A 20,730-nucleotide genomic window follows, 5' to 3' on the forward strand; every position below is an offset into this window, starting at 1 on the left:
TGGTAAACTGTTGAAAAACTCAAAAGGTTCTGCCTGATAGGCCAAGAACGCTCTGGCCCATGCGGTTCAGTCTGCACGCCATGACTGTGATTTGCTCAGAGAGCAGTATGAGGAAGAGCAGGAGGCCAAAGCTGAACTCCAGCGTGGAATGTCTAAGGCCAACAGTGAGGTGGCTCAGTGGAGAACAAAATATGAGACTGATGCCATCCAACGCACTGAGGAGCTTGAGGAATCCAAGTAAATATATCATTGGGAAAAAGTCTTCAGTATCCTACATTTAATGTGACCAAGATTTCATAATTTCAAATCACTTTCCTCAGGAAAAAGCTGGCCCAGCGTCTGCAGGATGCTGAAGAATCCATTGAGGCTGTGAACTCCAAGTGTGCCTCTCTGGAAAAGACCAAACAGAGACTGCAGGGTGAAGTAGAGGATCTCATGATTGATGTGGAGAGGGCAAATGCATTGGCAGCCAACCTTGACAAGAAGCAGAGAAACTTTGACAAGGTAAAAAAGACATGGATAACCTGTAAACCTAAACGTTGAAACGAGGACTTACCAATGACTACAATGACTACATTTCTTTCATTATCAGGTGCTAGCAGATTGGAAACAGAAGTATGAGGAAAGCCAGGCTGAACTAGAAGGTGCTCAGAAAGAAGCTCGTTCTCTCAGCACTGAGCTCTTCAAAATGAAGAACTCCTATGAGGAAGCTCTTGACCACCTGGAGACCCTGAAGAGGGAGAACAAGAATCTGCAACGTAATGCAACTTTTTGTTTGTGCAACAAGGACTAAAAAAGATATGCATTATAACAGAGAATCTTACACTTATGATTTTTAAACCCATTTAGAGGAGATTTCTGACCTCACTGAACAGCTTGGAGAGACTGGAAAGAGCATTCATGAGTTAGAGAAAGCCAAGAAGACAGTGGAGTCTGAGAAATCAGAGATCCAGACTGCACTTGAAGAAGCTGAGGTGCCATTCCTTTGCTATAATACAAACATTATGATACCATAGCTTTAAATAATATTGAAACATTGAATATGGAATATTTATACGTTTAAATGTAAAAACTTAATTTTTGTTAATTATTTCCTTCTTGAACCCTAGTAAATGTGCATAAATGTGCTTGTGACAAATTTACAAATACATTTTTGTCTTTTTTTCCCTTGTAGGGCACCCTGGAGCATGAAGAGTCCAAGATTCTTCGTGTGCAGCTGGAGCTGAACCAGGTGAAGAGTGAGATTGACAGGAAGCTTTCTGAGAAGGATGAGGAGATGGAACAGATCAAGAGGAACAGCCAAAGAGTGATCGATTCCATGCAGAGCACTCTGGACTCTGAGGTCAGGAGCAGAAATGATGCCCTGAGAGTCAAAAAGAAGATGGAGGGAGATCTGAATGAGATGGAGATCCAGCTGAGTCATGCCAACCGCCAGGCTGCTGAGGCCCAGAAACAGCTCAGGAACGTCCAAGGCCAACTCAAGGTTTCTTTCTGTAGAATGTGGAATTGCAATAAATATTGATAAATATGAATATGAAACATGAATTAACCAAACTATGACAACTAACAAAGAAAGAATGTTGCCACAGGATGCCCAGCTGCACCTTGATGATGCTCTCAGAGGACAGGAGGACATGAAGGAACAGGTGGCCATGGTGGAGCGCAGGAATAACCTGATGCAAGCAGAGATTGAGGAGCTGAGAGCTGCACTGGAGCAAACAGAGAGAGGCCGCAAAGTGGCGGAGCAGGAGCTGGTTGATGCCAGCGAGCGTGTGGGACTGCTGCACTCACAAGTACAAACAATTACTAAATACCAGGAACAAATTCAGGATACATGATAAACTGTAGACACTGTAGACTAACTGCTTACATCCCACAGAATACAAGTCTTATTAACACCAAGAAGAAGCTTGAGGCTGATCTGGTCCAGGTTCAAGGTGAGGTGGATGATTCAGTCCAGGAGGCCAGAAATGCAGAGGAGAAGGCCAAGAAGGCCATCACTGATGTGAGTGTTTAAATTAGAAAAGAGAAGCAGAATGTAAATAGTTATTTGCATTGTATTTGTATCTTGATTAACTCATTTCAATTGGCTTATATTTCAGGCTGCCATGATGGCTGAGGAGCTGAAGAAGGAGCAGGACACTAGTGCTCACCTGGAGAGGATGAAGAAGAACCTGGAGGTGACTGTCAAAGACCTGCAGCACCGTCTGGATGAGGCTGAAAGTCTGGCCATGAAGGGTGGAAAGAAACAGCTCCAGAAACTGGAGTCCAGGGTAAATTTGAGTGTTAGGAACAAAACACATTCTTAGATGTACTGGTCATGCCAGAGATTTGACAGGTGAAACAATAACTCTCTACTTGAAGGTGCGTGAGTTAGAGTCTGAAGTTGAAGCTGAGCAGAGACGTGGTGCAGATGCTGTGAAAGGAGTGCGCAAGTATGAGAGGAGGGTGAAGGAGCTCACCTACCAGGTAAAACTACCCAGGAATTAGATATTCACCACCTTTTTTATAATAATATACATACTTTAACTAAGACCATGTCCAATATTTACTCCCAAAGACTGAGGAAGACAAGAAGAACGTGATCCGACTGCAGGATCTGGTAGACAAGCTGCAGCTGAAAGTGAAGGCCTACAAGCGCCAGGCTGAAGAAGCTGTAAGTCTAATATCAAATGTCTGGAGCGTGACGTTTTAGTATTGACAAAAGCGTCCAGTGCCATGAATGCACTGCTATGAAAAAGGTTGCATATCTTGTGTAATCGTAACAGGAGGAGCAGGCCAACACTCACCTGTCCAGGTACAGGAAGGTGCAGCATGAGCTGGAGGAGGCTCAGGAGCGCGCTGACATCGCAGAGTCCCAGGTCAACAAGCTGAGGACCAAGAGCCGTGAGGTCGGGAAGGTAACAACTGATGATCATCTAGAACTCTGAAAGGTTACTTTTTATATATATTTCTGAAACACTTTCCACAGAATCTAACTATATTATTTTGCATTTTCAAGAGTAAAGATGAAGAATGAAGACAAGAAACCACACCTAAAAGCAAGCATATGATATGACTTACTTGTGTTGAGTTTTTCTGTGTCCATTAAAACGGCAAATTTTGACTTTGTTGTCCCTTATTTTTTCCACTTTAAACTTCATCACATGCATTTTTTTAAAGACAAACAGCTAGTAAAGGACAATTTCATCTCTGCAGATTGATTCATAAATCATTTGCATTATTATCTATAGGAGATAAATAATAATAAATTCAAAATAATATTTATAGTATAGTTATAAATACAATATAATTCATTTTTATAGTCATGTTTATAGTCAGGAGATTTTTTAACAAAAATCTCCTGACAGTTTCATCATTAATAACAGTATTAAATTATGTTTAAATCCATACCTTTCAGTATCAAATAAATGATATTTATAATCCAAAACTTTCTTATTTCACCCAGTTTGGACTTACTTGGATTGACTTCTCCATGAAGAATACAAGCTATGCTACCTAACTTGGCCAAATGTTTTATAGAAGGTTGAATAAAACGTCTACTTGTAAGATGGAGCTCATGACACAAATGCAGTTTACTGAAGTTGGTAAAGTTAGGGTTAGTATTTACACACTGTAAAAAAATGTCATTAGATGAATTAACCTCAAACAATGATAACAGAAGTAATATTAGAATACATGAAAGGAAACATGAACAGACAAAACAAGACAACCTCAAAACTTAAATTAAGAACATTAGGGAAGAAACAGTACACAAAAATAACGGATGTTTTTGATACAGCAAGGGAACAGTGGTTTACTGAACAATGTCTGTCAATACTGCTGCAACCTGCAGCAACACACACTGTGATTTATGGAGCTGTTGTAATTGGGGGAAGAGATTTGAAGTGTTTATACTTTTGGATGTAAAATATGTTCTAAGGTCAGAATTATTGCGCTCCTATTCTAACCCACTCTGTCTATTTGATGCATTTGTATGCGCCGGCACTCGTTTATTGGTGTCTATAAAGTTAAATGTACACTTGTTTGCGGTCAGGATGATCCTTTATGATAAATGGAAAAACAACTGTAAGGTGTAAGTTGTAGGTTAGATAGATAGATAGATAGATAGATAGATAGATAGATAGATGTTTTCTCTATATAAAACAACTTTGCAAATAGCATTTTTGATTACGAGACTTTGACTTACACTGGGACAAAAAATCTGATTTTTTGCTCACATCTGACACAGATTGGAATTTGTTGCACACGTGTAAACACAAAATAGTGTAAACATGATTTTTTCACATCTGATCTGAGCCACTTCCAAATGTGGTTTTAAATCAGATACATATCCAATCTCTGGACATGTGGCCTATGTCTAAACACGCATATCCGATTCCCATTGGAATTCCAAGCCACCACAAGGCGAGGGCGACACATTTGCTTTCTAACAGGTAGCTGTAAACTTGCATTTTGAAGCAGATGTGTCTGTATGCACCCGCACAAAAAATTCACAAATTTATTATAGAAAATGTATATGTATTTTTTCCTTGAAAGAAATTGCACGTGCTCACACACACACACACATTTAGCAGCTGAATTTCAACCTCTGCTCAGTCCATATTCGTTCAGTCAGAATTTGTGCTGCAAAACATCCATGACATTGACAGCTTTTAACTTTTCAATTCTGGCAGGTAATCATGGCCACCTGACATGAAATATATAAATAATTTTCATTGAATTGAATAACTAAATAATTGAAACTGCAGTAAACCAATCACAACAATGTGCTGGCAGGCTTTAGCATATTATTAACTATAACTGTTCTGAAGAAGGAAAGTCTCCAGAGAAGCCAGGTTATCCTACTATATTTTCTGTTGATATGAAAAATTGTGTAGATTTATTAATATAGCAAGTCTATTACAATGTTATGATGAACTATATGCCTTTCACCACTGACGTTCTGAGTTGTTCAAAGTGTTTGTAAGGATACTGATTGTTAGAAGGCAGCTGCCTGACTCGCAAACAGGAACATGGTGTGTGTAACATTAGCAACACATTATTAGCTGTTTGATAACGTAGTCAAGCAAAAGGTTACTCATAAATAATCATAAATTCATATTAATTAATGACAGAACCATCGCAAGCGCTGTGCCAAGTGTGTGAGCTCATAGAGGCTCACGCCAGAGTAAAGTGACAGCTGACTAGAAGTAAAGCCAAAAAGTTCATGTTTTTGTCCTTCGAAATACTTTAATACTATAAAACATAGCTAAAACAATATTGCTCTGAGCATGTGACTGTAATTCATGTGCATATGTCAGTCAGTGTGGAATCGCATGTCAAGTTCTGAGAGAGATATTCAGTCCATTATAAATTCTGATTTTGGCGCCTCTGGAATGGATCAAACCATAGATATTATCCTACCTGATGAGTTCAAGTAAATACGCTGGAAATCCGCACTCATTCAAGGATGTGCATTTATTTCATGTACGGAGAAGGACCAGGCGCCAGCAGGATCTCATCTGAATTTTTTTTTAATCTGAAATCTCCAAAAAGCAACGAAATTGTCAAACATCCATTTGGCGCATGTTCACAGAGGAAAACGGCTGTTTGTTCTCTCGATACTGTCTGTTTTACTGAGAAATTGCTTCAGGTGATTCAGTGAGAGAGCAGTCCAAACAAATGCACGTGGATTCAGACCGTTTTGCAAACACGTTTTACCAATTCATAATTTAAAACACAATTTAAGCATCAGAAAATATGAGCAGTTCAGTTGCAGAGCTGTTAAACTGAATAAACGAAGCGAAGCAAGCTTTTTTCTTAAATATCCACAACACAAACAAATTGCTCGTCAGTACAGCAACAGTACTCTCTGAGTACGACTCTCTGAGCCGGCGCGAGCGAGTGGAGGCGGGGCTAATGTGCATATTCATTGATCTGTGTATATTAAATGCGGCAAGGGTGTAGAGGTACATTCAAGCTATTTTAAAGCTGCAGTCCGTAACTATTTTTGGTTAAAAATGATCCAAAATCAATTTTTGAGCAAGTACATAACCAGCCAGTGTACTCATTATCTTAGCTCGATTCACAATGGTAAGCTTTTAATAATGTTTTATAATAAGAGCGACATGGTGGATTTCCGCGGAAAATTTGAGCATGCAGCAGTTCGTCTGTGCGTCATTACGTCACGCCCGTAAACAGAAATGAAGGAGTCCAGGCTAACCGGTTTTATCACGTGAGGACGCTGCCGGTAGCGGAGCATTTATAGCCTGTTCTCACAGCAGCTGAAATAATTAAACTTATCATTTTGATGGTGGATTGTAATCCAGAAAGGTCCAATCGTCAGTGACAACTGGAGATTCACTCGTAGTCAAAAAACAAAAGACTTTGGACTGTGGAGTGGCTACAGAAATAGAAATCTACAGGTAATGCTAATACACACATAGCCATAGTAATGCTTATGTTGTTAACATTAACGATTTGAGAACAAAGTATAACAGTAATAATAACTTGCACGGTTTAGCATGATCCGAGCCAAGCGATCATTAGATTTAATCATCATTGGCAGCGCGATTTATTGTATGCTTTTTTCCTCAGTTGGTCAGAACAAAAGTGGCAGACATGTTACTTACTTGTTCAGATGACATTTTCCAGTGAAAATTCTTATATTGGTCATACTTTCAAGACGTAGAATCTGTGATTCTGAAGTTCAGTATCCACACCGGTGCGGTGACTGACAGCAAACATTAGATTCATCCGCGCTGACGAGCTGTGCCGAGGCACAACGCATGTACAGATAATTGTTCCGCATATGACTGCAATTGCAGGTTTCAAACAAGAGATGGGGACAAAGAGGAAAAATCGCAGACTGCAGCTTTAAGGCTTGAAGACTTTTTTTTCACTTGAATTTTTTTTTAAATATGTCATTTTTGTGATCAAAGATGAGTTTTAAAGGATAAAATAATTGTCTACAGGGGGACTTTAAAGTTAAAGTTTAAACTTTAGAGTGATTAAGAAGCAAGGATAGATGAATATTAAGAAACGGAATGTGTTTGATGACTTAAAAGCACATTAAGACTCAAATCGGCATTCACTAAATGGCTTCTTGTGCGCACACTCAGCCGCCTGTCTACATGCATGGGAGTAACGTTACCAAAATGTGTTCCGTTTTGTGGCGTTTGAATGGTCAATACACAAAATTATATAAGAAGACAACCATCTTGCAGAGTATTCACAATATTGTTTAAAATGTTACTTTTCAAAGGGGTTGTATTCATTTACACTGAGCACTGTATATATATATATATATATATATATATATATATATATATATATATACACACACACACAAAGACTGTAGTCTTTTCACTTTGCTGGTATATTGCTGTTGGCTTAAATATAACCACAGCTCAGCAGAAAGAAATGGATCTTTACATCACCAAAAAGCTGCACTTCATCATATGTAACTTCTGCTCAAATGCATCCTAGCATGCCACAATAGTTTTGCATTTGAGCACATATTTAAGCTAGGCAGAGCAAAATAACTGTCATTTTCTTAAAGAATGTAATAAAAGAACAATACATTCTATATACTACCTTACACCTAGTGTTATTAGACAAAACATTTACTGTATGTTCATATTTAAATCAAGCTAGAGCCTCAAACTCTTCTGAATGCAGTTAATAATATCTACAACGTAAACCACAGAGTAAAATAGTATACTGGAAGTACCAACTGGACATGTTCAACAAACAGAAAACATTTACATTACTTTTTCTTATTGATTTAAGGTAAATTAGAAACGAAGCAGAAGACTTACCGACAGTTCCCATCAAGCCTTCACTGCTGCTTGTATGGACAAGTGACCTAATCCTCATAATACAAACAGCAGCTCTCGCTGTGCTATAATTATGATTTGTCCATATAAGCACATGCTGTTTATAACTTTGAGAGCCTTAATATCACATAATATCACAGTCCAGTTTACTTCATGCCATGACTACTGAGATTTAATATCCCAATAAAAAAATCTGTCAGAGATATTATTTTTCATTTGGAAGGATGACTTGTTACCATCCATCTCTGGTAATAAATCTTCGAGGTTTTTAAGATTTTAATTTTATCTCTTGCTGGCAAAAGTTGGGAGAATTCTTGGAAAACCAGCCAAGCTGTCCTCTCTGCCCCTGGCTCATGTGATCACTAACAACACTGACATCAAACCTTAATTGCAATGAAAATGAACAACGGGAACAGACAAAGCAGTTTTAACTGATATATAAACTCTAAGTTACAAGTCTTGATGTCACCTGAAACAGAATACCGGTGACATTTGACTGCTTCTTTGCATCTGAGAGTTTCTCTGCTGTGCCAAATTCCAATAGTTTTAAAGTTGGTACACTGAAATAAGACCTCAGCAACATCAAATGAAACTTATCAAACAGGTAATGCATTTGCAGTAAAAAATCTAATATCTACAAGAGTTAAAATCTAAAAGAACATGGACTGTGACAAACTTTTATGCCATGTCTATTAACCCAACACCCATTATCTGTGTGTACTAATATAACGATATTCCTCGTATTAGATGAATGACAACATCTTCCAATTTCCTCCCCGGAACAGAGAAACATCACACCAAGTAAAATAACATGACCAAATCTGTCTGGACAGTTCTGCTGAGTGCTCAGTAATGACACTATATAAACGGCATCCACTGACCCCCAAAGACTAACAGTGACCAGGCTAAGGTGGGGGAACTGCACATTTTAATTTGACAGCTTCATTTTAATATAAGAATTAATGTAGAATGCCTGAGTGATCTTAATCAAATGATGTATACTAACCCATAACGGAAGATGCTAATACACTTCACTGACTATCTCTTGATCTTTTTCAGAATCCATAAATTGACAGCTGCTTTTTTCCCTCTCGGAGCATCATAAAAGGTAAACTAATACAAGTTACATTTACTGATAAGTAACTGATTACAACATTGTGATGATATTGACAAGATGACCAGTATATAATGTGAAATCCTGAGAAACGTAGAGAGGTAATACTAAGCGGAGTTAAGGTGAATATTTTACTCCACAGTGCAATCATGGGAGATGGTGAGATGGAGTGCTTCGGCCCGGCGGCCGTTTTCCTCCGGAAGCCTGAAAGAGAGAGAATAGAGGCTCAGAACACCCCCTTTGATGCCAAAACAGCATTCTTCGTGACGGTGCCGGATGAGATGTACCTGAAGGGTGTTCTTACTGGTAGAGAAGGCGGCAAAGCTACTGTCAAAACACTGTGTGGGAAAGTAAGTATTATGGATAAAAACTATTTCATATGTTACTGTGCTCGAGTCTGCAGAGGTTAAAGATCTTCAGTTAAATATCATATATTTGTATATAAAAAAAACCTAATCTTTCTTGATCACCGATCAATGTTCATTACAGACTGTCACGGTAAAAGAAGATGAAATCTTCCCCATGAATCCTCCCAAGTTTGACAAAATGGAGGACATGGCCATGATGACCCACCTCAATGAGCCTGCTGTGCTGTTTAACCTCAAAGAGCGTTACGCAGCATGGATGATCTACGTAAGTCTAAGCAAATCATATCTTATTTCAGGAATGGTGTGACAGCATTGTTAAACTGGACTATCTATCTCCGTTTCAGACCTACTCTGGCTTGTTCTGCGTCACTGTCAATCCCTACAAGTGGCTCCCAGTGTACGATGCAGTCGTTGTGGCTGGATACAGAGGCAAAAAGAGAATTGAAGCCCCGCCTCACATCTTCTCCATCTCCGACAACGCCTACCAGTTCATGCTCACTGGTAAGTGGATTCCAGAAGTCTCTCAACAAACAAGAGTTATAACAAACTTAGACAATGAAGCAAAAATTTGATTGTGCAGTTTACTCATTAGTTATTCACAAAATGTAAATAATGTGCACACACATGATAAATCCAGCTGTTTTTGCCTTTTACCATGTATAAAATCTATACATGTATATTTATATAGATTTTGTAGGAAACTGCAACCTATTATTTCATTCATCCATGTGTTTACATCAAATCCCTGAAAAAAGCAAAGAGTTCGGGCTACTACTATCTGCAGGGGAAGTTGGTCTTCCAACAAGTAACTTTTTAGTTTTATGCTTCAACAGCTTAGAGAGCCAAAAGTTACATAATGTAGCCTTGATGTTTAATGCTTATCAAAAATGTTTAATACATTTCCCCGGGCGCCACAGCAAAAATGGCTGACTACTGCTACAGTTATAAGTTCATAGTCTGTGTGTGTACTGGGATGGGTGAAATGCAGAGCACAAATTCCAAGTATGGGACACCATCCTTGGCTACACGTCACTTCACTTCATATGAAAAAGGACTGATAACAATTTTTTTTTATCCTTAGCACTAGCTAGTAAACCATAGCTAGCTGGTTTATTGACATTACATTCAATTAATAATTACTTCATAATAACCATTATTTAAGTATTACACATTTTATTCCATAAAAAGTTACTGAACCTCATCTATATACACTTATAAATACTTAATTATATACTATATGTATATATACTATAAATACTATCTATATACATGAATGAATGACTAGAAAAAATAATTATGAATGCATTTAAAATACTTTATAACACTTTATGCCTTCAAGTTAATATAAAGTAAACCCTGTTAACATTTCATGGTGTAATTTCAGATCGTGAGAACCAGTCTGTCCTGATTACGTGAGTAAATATTCTTCTGAAATAAGCTGAAACTTTTTGATTATAATGTAAATCGGTAGAAGATTTCTGACTAAATGATCTATTGTGAACCTCCAGTGGAGAATCTGGTGCTGGAAAGACTGTGAACACAAAACGTGTCATTCAGTACTTTGCAACTGTTGGTGCAATGTCTGGACCGAAGAAGGCAGAACCTGTCCCTGGAAAAATGCAGGTTAGTGAATATCTCTTCAAGACAGTGTTATTACACCAGTGTTTCTAAATTCCATTCCTGGGAACCCACCTACATTACCTACTACAATATTTTTGATATCTCGCTAGTTAAAACACCTTCAACTCATCAGTTTCTTAGTTTTTTGAATAGGAAGACATCTAAAACATTCTGGGAGGTGGGTACTGAGGACTGGAGATATGTTGGATTACACTGCATTACAGTATTTGTGCTTTACATTGTAACTATCCATTGTCCTACAATTACATACAGGGATCACTGGAGGACCAAATCGTGGCAGCCAACCCTCTGCTGGAGGCTTATGGTAATGCCAAGACTGTGAGGAATGACAACTCCTCTCGTTTTGTAAGTTGAACTAATGAATCATTATAACATTATACAACTTCAGTCACACCAAACAGCTGAGCTTTTGTAAATGATTTCAATCTTCATAGGGTAAATTCATCAGGATTCACTTTGGGACCACTGGAAAACTGGCCTCAGCTGATATTGAAACTTGTGAGTCCACATTGTTTTAAGCTAAACATTTTATTGGAGGTTAAGATGTGGGTAAATCGATTGAAGTCAATGTCTTTTCTCTCTTTCTCGATTTATTTATTTTTTTTTAAAGATCTGCTGGAAAAGTCAAGAGTAACATTCCAGCTGTCTGCTGAGAGGAGCTACCACATCTTCTACCAGCTCATGACCGGACACAAGCCAGAGCTGCTCGGTGAGGAATCTACAGTATTGTGTGTTTCATTCATTTCCATGTTTGAGAACACTGTTAACATACTGCACATCAATTCCTAACAGAGGCCCTGCTCATCACCACCAACCCTTACGACTATCCAATGATCAGCCAGGGTGAAATCACTGTCAAGAGTATCAATGATGTGGAGGAGTTCATTGCCACAGATGTATGTGCACAACTACGTTATTAGTAGTTGTAGTAGTATTTTCAGATTCTATGAAAATGTCTGAGCAAACAAACATCAGAAAAACACTAGTATAAACTGAAGACAGCATGACATTCAATATAAAATACCCTTCTCTTGGACCTTAATTAATAATGTGTGATTAATTTGGTCATTGTATAAACAGACTGCCATTGACATTCTTGGCTTCAGTGCTGATGAGAAAATCAGCATCTACAAGCTGACAGGTGCTGTGATGCATCATGGGAACATGAAGTTCAAACAGAAGCAGAGAGAGGAGCAGGCCGAACCTGATGGCACTGAGGGTAAGACATACTATTAGCACATATAAACATGTGAACATTCACTTCATTAGCGACAATAATGCATAAAACTTCTCTGTTCTCTCTGTCCTTAGTGGCCGATAAAATCGCTTACCTCATGGGCCTCAACTCTGCTGACATGCTGAAAGCTCTGTGTTACCCCAGAGTGAAGGTCGGAAATGAGATGGTGACCAAAGGCCAGACAGTACCACAGGTGATAACTTATCTACTCTACTCGATAGATGATAAAAGCTAGAAATGTCTCATAGACATTCAGTGTAATAATTTGATCTACATTGGCCTTTGAATTTCTCAGGTGAACAACGCAGTCTCTGCGCTCTGCAAGTCTGTCTATGAGAAAATGTTCTTGTGGATGGTCATCCGTATCAATGAGATGCTGGACACAAAACAGCCTAGACAGTTCTTCATTGGTGTGCTGGACATCGCTGGATTTGAGATCTTTGATGTGAGCATCAGTTATTAATGTCTGTGTAAGAATCAGGATATGAAAGAAAACAGTCAGTAGTAAGAATTTGCCTCCGTTTAATTACCAGTTCAACAGCTTGGAGCAGCTTTGCATCAACTTCACAAATGAGAAACTGCAACAGTTCTTCAACCACCACATGTTTGTTCTGGAGCAAGAGGAGTACAAGAAAGAAGGCATTGATTGGGAGTTCATTGACTTTGGTATGGACTTGGCTGCCTGCATTGAGCTCATTGAGAAGGTAAGAGGACATTCAGCAAATTAAAATGATTATTCATATTGTTCCTGTACTTGAGCATGAATTTCTTCAACAGCCAATGGGCATCTTCTCCATCCTTGAAGAGGAGTGCATGTTCCCCAAAGCTACAGACACAAGCTTCAAAAACAAGTTGCATGATCAGCATCTGGGCAAAGCTGCAGCTTTCCAGAAGCCCAAGCCTGCCAAAGGTAAGGCAGAGGCCCACTTCTCTCTGGTGCACTACGCCGGCACTGTGGACTACAACATTAATGGCTGGTTGGACAAGAACAAGGATCCACTGAATGACTCCGTTGTGCAACTCTACCAAAAGTCATCGCTCAAAGTGCTGGCCTTCCTGTATGCCACTCATGGAGCTGCTGAAGGTATGAACATCTGCATTTCCTCAATTCCTTTGTTTTAATTATATACAAATTTAATTATATAATTAATTAAAACACACTATGTGATCACAGATTCTAAAGTTTCATTAAAATATGACATAACTATGCAAGGTAACAAATAGCTTCAACAAGATTGAAATAGAGATTAATTGAAGGGTTTAATGGAAAGCAACACAAGATCAATAAAGACCTTTTTTTCATTCACATAAAACAGAGGGAGGCGGTGGAAAGAAGAAGAAGAAGGGTGGTTCCTTCCAGACAGTCTCTGCACTTTTTAGGGTAAACAGATTCTCTCTTTTAATGAAGGAGGTGAACTTTTTCTCTAATAAGGATTATACTAATGACAAATATTTCCACAGGAGAACTTGGGTAAGCTGATGACTAACCTGAGGAGCACTCACCCTCACTTTGTACGCTGCTTGATTCCTAATGAGTCCAAGACTCCAGGTAAACTTAATCCCTGAAGACTAAAAAGTTTTGAAAATATCTCTGGAACCTTAAGAATATTTTCATTGCAGGTCTGATGGAGAACTTCCTGGTTATCCACCAGCTCAGGTGTAATGGTGTGCTGGAAGGTATCAGAATCTGCAGGAAAGGTTTCCCCAGCAGAATCCTCTATGGTGACTTTAAGCAGAGGTAAAGACACCTTTTTGCAACCACCAAAATAGAGATGATGCACCACCTAATCGTCATCATCTTATGAATGTTTTTGTGGCTCCACAAGAACATAACTCTCGCCTGAATGTCCTACAGATACAAAGTATTAAATGCTAGCGTCATCCCTGAGGGACAGTTCATTGACAACAAAAAGGCTTCAGAGAAACTCTTGGGCTCTATTGATGTTGACCACACCCAATACAAGTTTGGACACACCAAGGTGATCAAACCCTACTAACCCTAAACCAAAAGTATATGGACACCAAAAAAAGGAAATTCTATTATCACTGACTCACCTTCACATTGTACATTGTACCACTTACTTTCTACTTTCACTTACTATGAAACAGAAGAGAAGATATTTAAAGAGTGTTTCAGCTGTTTTTTCTCAATACAATAAAAGTTATTGTATTCCAAATTAAACAGCCACATTTTAAATTTTTCAATTAAACAGAGTACATTTTTACATACATTTTTGGGTGAAGCATCCCTTTAAGGTCAGGCACTGATGTGGTGATGGGGTCTGGATTACAGTCGGCATTGTAATTCATCTTAAATGTCTTCAATTTGTGTTCAGATTGAGGCTTTGTGCCAGTCCAGTTCACACCAGGCTTAGTAAACATACTTTGTGCAAAGAGACATTGTTATGCCTCCCCAAACAGTTGAGTCAAAGTTGAAAGCACAGAATTCTCTAGAATGTCATTGTATATTATAGAATATAATAGATTTATTTTCACATCTACTTGGCTTCTTTAAAACTACTTTTTTCCAAATGTTCTTGTAGGTGTTCTTCAAAGCTGGTCTGTTGGGTACTCTTGAGGAGATGAGAGATGAGAAACTAGCAACACTGGTTACCATGACTCAGGCTTTGTGCCGTGGATATGTCATGAGGAAGGAGTTTGTCAAAATGATGGAGAGGAGGTATGAATGAATTTACAAAACTGTTTGAAACAACTGTTTGTTATGAAGGATTGATAATGACTAATTTACTGATTGCAATTTACACAGAGAATCAATTTATTCCATCCAATACAACATCCGCTCATTCATGAATGTGAAACATTGGCCATGGATGAAGCTCTACTTCAAGATCAAGCCTCTTCTGAAGAGTGCAGAGACTGAGAAAGAAATGGCAGCCATGAAGGAGAACTATGAGAAAATGAAGGAGGATCTAACAAAGGCATTAGCTAAAAAGAAAGAGCTTGAGGAGAAAATGGTGTCACTTCTTCAGGAGAAAAATGATCTTCAACTGCAAGTAGCAGCTGTGAGTATTTCAGCTCTTATTGATCCTAATATGGATGCTACGGTTATGAACATAAGCCATTAAACTACATCCATCTCAATGAACAGGAAACTGAAAACCTCTCTGATGCTGAGGAGAGATGTGAAGGTCTCATCAAAAGCAAGATCCAGCTCGAGGGAAAACTCAAAGAGGCAACCGAGAGACTGGAGGATGAGGAAGAAATCAATGCTGAACTTACTGCCAAGAAGAGGAAACTGGAGGACGAATGCTCTGAACTGAAGAAAGACATTGATGACCTGGAGCTCACCTTGGCCAAAGTGGAGAAGGAGAAACATGCAACAGAAAATAAGGTCAATCATCTTTTCACATGTTCTTCATACTGATGAATGTTCTGGATTTTGAGAATGAAAACAATGAACAATGTTTCTATTTAGGTTAAAAACCTGACAGAGGAGATGGCTTCTCAGGATGAGAGCATTGCCAAGCTGACCAAAGAGAAGAAAGCTCTCCAAGAGGCACACCAGCAGACTCTTGATGACCTTCAGGCAGAGGAAGACAAAGTCAACACTCTGACTAAATCTAAGACAAAGCTTGAGCAGCAAGTGGATGATGTAAGATGTTTGGCATGAGAACAAGAGCTTGAATCAATGCAAAATTAATTTTGTGTCTTTATACCAACACTAAATGCTCTGGTTTCTGTAACAATAGCTTGAGGGCTCACTGGAGCAAGAGAAGAAGCTTCGTATGGACCTTGAGAGAGCCAAGAGGAAGCTTGAGGGTGATCTGAAACTGGCCCAGGAGTCCATAATGGACCTGGAGAATGACAAACAGCAATCAGATGAGAAGATCAAAAAGTAAGCGGACGTTAGTAATCACACAATTACACAAAATGGGTATTTTACACATTTAAAAAACAAACAATATTTTAAATACAGGAAAGACTTTGAGATAAGTCAGTTTCTCAGCAAGATTGAGGATGAACAATCTTTGGGAGCGCAGCTTCAGAAGAAGATCAAAGAACTTCAGGTAACACTAACCATAATTTTTTCAATATGAAACTGTTAAGTAAATGCATAGCTGGGAAAACCCATGTTACCAATATCACTGGGTAATTCAGTTTTCTTTTATTTAGGCCCGTATCGAGGAGCTAGAAGAGGAAATTGAGGCTGAGCGAGCTGCTCGTGCTAAAGTGGAGAAGCAGAGAGCTGATCTCTCTAGGGAACTTGAAGAGATCAGCGAGAGGCTTGAGGAAGCTGGTGGTGCCACTGCTGCCCAGATTGAGATGAACAAGAAGCGTGAAGCCGAATTCCAGAAGTTGCGTCGTGATCTGGAAGAGTCCACCTTGCAGCATGAAGCTACGGCCGCAGCTCTCCGAAAGAAGCAGGCAGACAGTGTGGCTGAGCTTGGAGAACAGATCGACAACCTCCAGCGAGTCAAGCAGAAGCTGGAGAAGGAGAAGAGTGAATACAAGATGGAGATTGATGACTTGACAAGCAACATGGAGGCTGTGGCTAAATCAAAGGTAATTTCACTAGAAGATCATTAAATATAAAAGCATATTTACAAACATCTGTATATAACCTTGAATCTATTTAGGGTAATTTAGAGAAGATGTGCCGTACCCTGGAAGACCAGCTGAGTGAAATCAAGGCCAAGAGTGATGAAAATATTCGTCAGTTGAATGACATGAATGCACAACGTGCAAGACTTCAGACTGAAAATGGTAAGAGAGTAAGCTACACGTGTAAAAACCTCAAAACATTGAGTAAAAAGTTTGTATATTATTAAATTTCATGGTAATATCTATAAACTGTTTCCAAGGTGAATTTAGTCGCCAACTTGAAGAGAAAGAAGCACTTGTTTCACAGTTAACTAGAGGAAAACAGGCTTATGTACAACAAATTGAGGAACTCAAAAGACATATCGAGGAAGAAGTCAAGGTAAAGTTATACATAATTTGATCATCTAAACTATTGTATGGATGGTAAACTGTTGAAAAACTCAAAAAGTTCTGCCTGATAGGCCAAGAATGCTCTGGCCCATGCAGTTCAGTCTGCCCGCCATGACTGTGATTTGCTCAGAGAGCAGTATGAGGAAGAGCAGGAGGCCAAAGCTGAACTCCAGCGTGGAATGTCTAAGGCCAACAGTGAGGTGGCTCAGTGGAGAACAAAATATGAGACTGATGCCATCCAACGTACTGAGGAGCTTGAGGAATCCAAGTAAATATATCATTGGGAAAAGTCTTCAGTATCCTACATTTAATATGACAAAGATTTCATAATTTTTTCACTTTCCTCAGGAAAAAGCTGGCTCAGCGTCTGCAGGATGCTGAAGAATCCATTGAGGCAGTGAACTCCAAGTGTGCCTCTCTGGAAAAGACCAAACAGAGACTGCAGGGTGAAGTAGAGGATCTCATGATTGATGTGGAGAGGGCAAATGCATTGGCAGCCAACCTTGACAAGAAGCAGAGAAACTTTGACAAGGTAAAAAAGACATGGATAACCTGTAAACCTAAACGTTGAAACAAGGACTTACCAATGACTACAATGACTACATTTCTTTCATTATCAGGTGCTAGCAGATTGGAAACAGAAGTATGAGGAAAACCAGGCTGAACTAGAAGGTGCTCAGAAAGAAGCTCGTTCTCTCAGCACTGAGCTTTTCAAAATGAAGAACTCCTATGAGGAAGCTCTTGACCACCTGGAGACCCTGAAGAGGGAGAACAAGAATCTGCAACGTAATGCAACTTTTTGTTTGTACAACAAGGACTAAAAAAGATATGCATTATAACAGAGAATCTTACACTTATGATTTTTAAACCCTTTTAGAGGAGATTTCTGACCTCACTGAGCAGCTTGGAGAGACTGGAAAGAGCATTCATGAGTTAGAGAAAGCCAAGAAGACAGTGGAGTCTGAGAAATCAGAGATCCAGACTGCACTTGAAGAAGCTGAGGTGCCATTCCTTTGCTATAATACTAATATTATGATACCATAGCTTTGAATAATATTAAAACATTGAATATGGAATGGTTCTAAACCTTAAATGTAAATCTTAATGTCTGCTAATTATTTCCTTAAAACTTCATAAATTTACTTCCATCACTCTAAAGGCTACAGTATAATGTGACAAATGTAAAAATAAAGTAAATTGTTTCCTATGTTTCTTTTAGGGCACCCTGGAGCATGAAGAGTCCAAGATTCTTCGTGTGCAGCTGGAGCTGAACCAGGTGAAGAGTGAGATTGACAGGAAGCTTTCTGAGAAGGATGAGGAGATGGAACAGATCAAGAGGAACAGCCAAAGAGTGATCGATTCCATGCAGAGCACTCTGGACTCTGAGGTCAGGAGCAGAAATGATGCCCTGAGAGTCAAAAAGAAGATGGAGGGAGATCTGAATGAGATGGAGATTCAGCTGAGTCATGCCAACCGCCAGGCTGCTGAGGCCCAGAAACAGCTCAGGAACGTCCAAGGCCAACTCAAGGTTTCTTTCTGTAGAATGCGGAATTGCAATAAATATTGATAAATATGAATATGAAACATGAATTAACCAAACCATGACAACTAACAAAGAAAGAATGTTGCCACAGGATGCCCAGCTGCACCTTGATGATGCTCTCAGAGGACAGGAGGACATGAAGGAACAGGTGGCCATGGTGGAGCGCAGGAATAACCTGATGCAAGCAGAGATTGAGGAGCTGAGAGCTGCACTGGAGCAAACAGAGAGAGGCCGCAAAGTGGCGGAGCAGGAGCTGGTTGATGCCAGCGAGCGTGTGGGACTGCTGCACTCACAAGTACAAACAATTACTAAATACCAGGAACAAATTCAGGATACATGATAAACTGTAGACACTGTAGACTAACTGCTTACATCCCACAGAATACAAGTCTTATTAACACCAAGAAGAAGCTTGAGGCTGATCTGGTCCAGGTTCAAGGTGAGGTGGATGATTCAGTCCAGGAGGCCAGAAATGCAGAGGAGAAGGCCAAGAAGGCCATCACTGATGTGAGTGTTTAAATTAGAACAGAGAAACAGAATGTAAATAGTTATTTGCATTGTATTTGTATCTTGATTAACTCATTTCAATTGGCTTATATTTCAGGCTGCCATGATGGCTGAGGAGCTGAAGAAGGAGCAGGACACCAGTGCTCACCTGGAGAGGATGAAGAAGAACCTGGAGTTGACTGTCAAAGACCTGCAGCACCGTCTGGATGAGGCTGAAAGTCTGGCCATGAAGGGTGGAAAGAAACAGCTCCAGAAACTGGAGTCCAGGGTAAATTTGAGTGTTAGGAACAAAACACATTTTTAGATGTACTGGTCATGCCAGAGATTTGACAGGTGAAACAATAACTCTCTACTGAAGGTGCGTGAGTTAGAGTCTGAAGTTGAAGCTGAGCAGAGACGTGGTGCAGATGCTGTGAAAGGAGTGCGCAAGTATGAGAGGAGGGTGAAGGAGCTCACCTACCAGGTAAAACAACCCAAGAATAAGAAATTTACCACCTTTATTAATAATATACAGTTTAACTAAGACCATGTCCAATATTTACACCCAAAGACTGAGGAAGACAAGAAGAACGTGATCCGACTGCAGGATCTGGTAGACAAGCTGCAGCTGAAAGTGAAGGCCTACAAGCGCCAGGCTGAAGAATCTGTAAGTCTAAAATCAAATGTCTGGAGCGTGAAGTTTTAGTACTGACAAAAGCGTCCAGTGCCATGAATGCACTGCTATGAAATGGGTTGGATATCTTGTGTTATTGTAACAGGAGGAGCAGGCCAACACTCACCTGTCCAGGTACAGGAAGGTGCAGCATGAGCTGGAGGAGGCTCAGGAGCGCGCTGACATCGCCGAGTCCCAGGTCAACAAGCTGAGGACCAAGAGCCGTGAAGCTGGAAAGGTATTGTAATTTTTTTATTTTTTTTTGCAAAAGGGGTAGAGGTATCTTAATATACACTGCTTAATATACACAAGTTTATGACTGAAAAAAAACATGCAAATTCATTTTTGTAAATGTCTTTTTATTTACTGAAGAGCAAGGATGAAGAATGAAGATGAGACATCACGCCACATCTAGAAGCAAGCATATAATATGACTTACTTGTGCTGTGTCTTACATGTCCATTAAATGCAGTTTTTCAAAGCACTTTCTGTCTGTGTTATTGTAGACTGGTAAGATCACAGGTTCAGTTCTCAGGAAATACATGGACTAATAAAAAATAATTCATACATTGAATGCAATGTAAGTTGCTTAGGAAAGTTTCTACCAAATGTATATACTTTTACGCAAATACCTCATTTTAAAATTCAGCTAAATTATAAAACTAAGTAATTATAATTTTACCCATCAAACATAATACAACAGAGCTATACAATCCAAGCTTCTCACTTTCATTGACGAATGAGAATTACTGTGCAAATGAAATGTCAAATTATATGGCAATATCCAGCAGTATTTAATAGGGATGTTCATTTCGTTTTATTTCCGTATTATTTCATTTTATTTTTTACTGAAAAAAAGTACCCAACAAGACTATATTAAATTAGAATTAAATTA

At 39.2% G+C, this 20,730-nt stretch overlaps 1 protein-coding gene across 4 annotated transcripts in view; it reads left to right on the forward strand.

The window, feature by feature from the left end:
- The window catches only part of LOC125263123 (myosin heavy chain, fast skeletal muscle-like), a 30,014-nt gene extending 9,695 nt beyond the window's left edge, over window positions 1-20,319 (forward strand). The window contains exons 1-41 of one of the 4 annotated variants that reach the window (XM_048182027.1): window positions 8,711-8,730; window positions 8,880-8,928; window positions 9,077-9,284; window positions 9,424-9,567; window positions 9,647-9,803; window positions 10,687-10,714; window positions 10,811-10,925; window positions 11,196-11,288; window positions 11,378-11,441; window positions 11,554-11,652; window positions 11,736-11,839; window positions 12,024-12,162; window positions 12,255-12,373; window positions 12,476-12,625; window positions 12,714-12,884; window positions 12,958-13,264; window positions 13,497-13,561; window positions 13,642-13,729; window positions 13,801-13,918; window positions 14,036-14,159; window positions 14,724-14,860; window positions 14,948-15,203; window positions 15,290-15,532; window positions 15,617-15,793; window positions 15,891-16,036; window positions 16,118-16,208; window positions 16,315-16,704; window positions 16,779-16,905; window positions 17,004-17,122; window positions 17,205-17,401; window positions 17,482-17,665; window positions 17,754-17,919; window positions 18,011-18,135; window positions 18,353-18,661; window positions 18,768-18,971; window positions 19,058-19,183; window positions 19,281-19,451; window positions 19,542-19,646; window positions 19,734-19,829; window positions 19,942-20,073; window positions 20,208-20,319. In XM_048182027.1, coding sequence (XP_048037984.1) covers window positions 9,084-9,284; window positions 9,424-9,567; window positions 9,647-9,803; window positions 10,687-10,714; window positions 10,811-10,925; window positions 11,196-11,288; window positions 11,378-11,441; window positions 11,554-11,652; window positions 11,736-11,839; window positions 12,024-12,162; window positions 12,255-12,373; window positions 12,476-12,625; window positions 12,714-12,884; window positions 12,958-13,264; window positions 13,497-13,561; window positions 13,642-13,729; window positions 13,801-13,918; window positions 14,036-14,159; window positions 14,724-14,860; window positions 14,948-15,203; window positions 15,290-15,532; window positions 15,617-15,793; window positions 15,891-16,036; window positions 16,118-16,208; window positions 16,315-16,704; window positions 16,779-16,905; window positions 17,004-17,122; window positions 17,205-17,401; window positions 17,482-17,665; window positions 17,754-17,919; window positions 18,011-18,135; window positions 18,353-18,661; window positions 18,768-18,971; window positions 19,058-19,183; window positions 19,281-19,451; window positions 19,542-19,646; window positions 19,734-19,829; window positions 19,942-20,073; window positions 20,208-20,225 — 5,805 coding nt within the window. In that variant the 5' untranslated portion in view covers window positions 8,711-8,730; window positions 8,880-8,928; window positions 9,077-9,083 and the 3' untranslated portion in view covers window positions 20,226-20,319. Of the gene's footprint in view, window positions 1-40; window positions 238-320; window positions 505-592; window positions 759-849; window positions 975-1,174; window positions 1,484-1,589; window positions 1,794-1,879; window positions 2,006-2,102; window positions 2,274-2,364; window positions 2,470-2,560; window positions 2,657-2,768; window positions 2,901-3,001; window positions 3,107-8,710; window positions 8,731-8,879; window positions 8,929-9,076; window positions 9,285-9,423; window positions 9,568-9,646; window positions 9,804-10,686; window positions 10,715-10,810; window positions 10,926-11,195; window positions 11,289-11,377; window positions 11,442-11,553; window positions 11,653-11,735; window positions 11,840-12,023; window positions 12,163-12,254; window positions 12,374-12,475; window positions 12,626-12,713; window positions 12,885-12,957; window positions 13,265-13,496; window positions 13,562-13,641; window positions 13,730-13,800; window positions 13,919-14,035; window positions 14,160-14,723; window positions 14,861-14,947; window positions 15,204-15,289; window positions 15,533-15,616; window positions 15,794-15,890; window positions 16,037-16,117; window positions 16,209-16,314; window positions 16,705-16,778; window positions 16,906-17,003; window positions 17,123-17,204; window positions 17,402-17,481; window positions 17,666-17,753; window positions 17,920-18,010; window positions 18,136-18,352; window positions 18,662-18,767; window positions 18,972-19,057; window positions 19,184-19,280; window positions 19,452-19,541; window positions 19,647-19,733; window positions 19,830-19,941; window positions 20,074-20,207 lie in introns of those variants that run through there. The other 3 variants (XM_048182025.1, XM_048182026.1, XM_048182028.1) reach the window with 3 other exon arrangements.
- The last annotated feature ends 411 nt before the right edge of the window (window positions 20,320-20,730 follow it).

Source organism: Megalobrama amblycephala, linkage group LG2 (genome assembly GCF_018812025.1).
Source record: "Megalobrama amblycephala isolate DHTTF-2021 linkage group LG2, ASM1881202v1, whole genome shotgun sequence".
NCBI lineage: Eukaryota > Metazoa > Chordata > Actinopteri > Cypriniformes > Xenocyprididae > Megalobrama > Megalobrama amblycephala.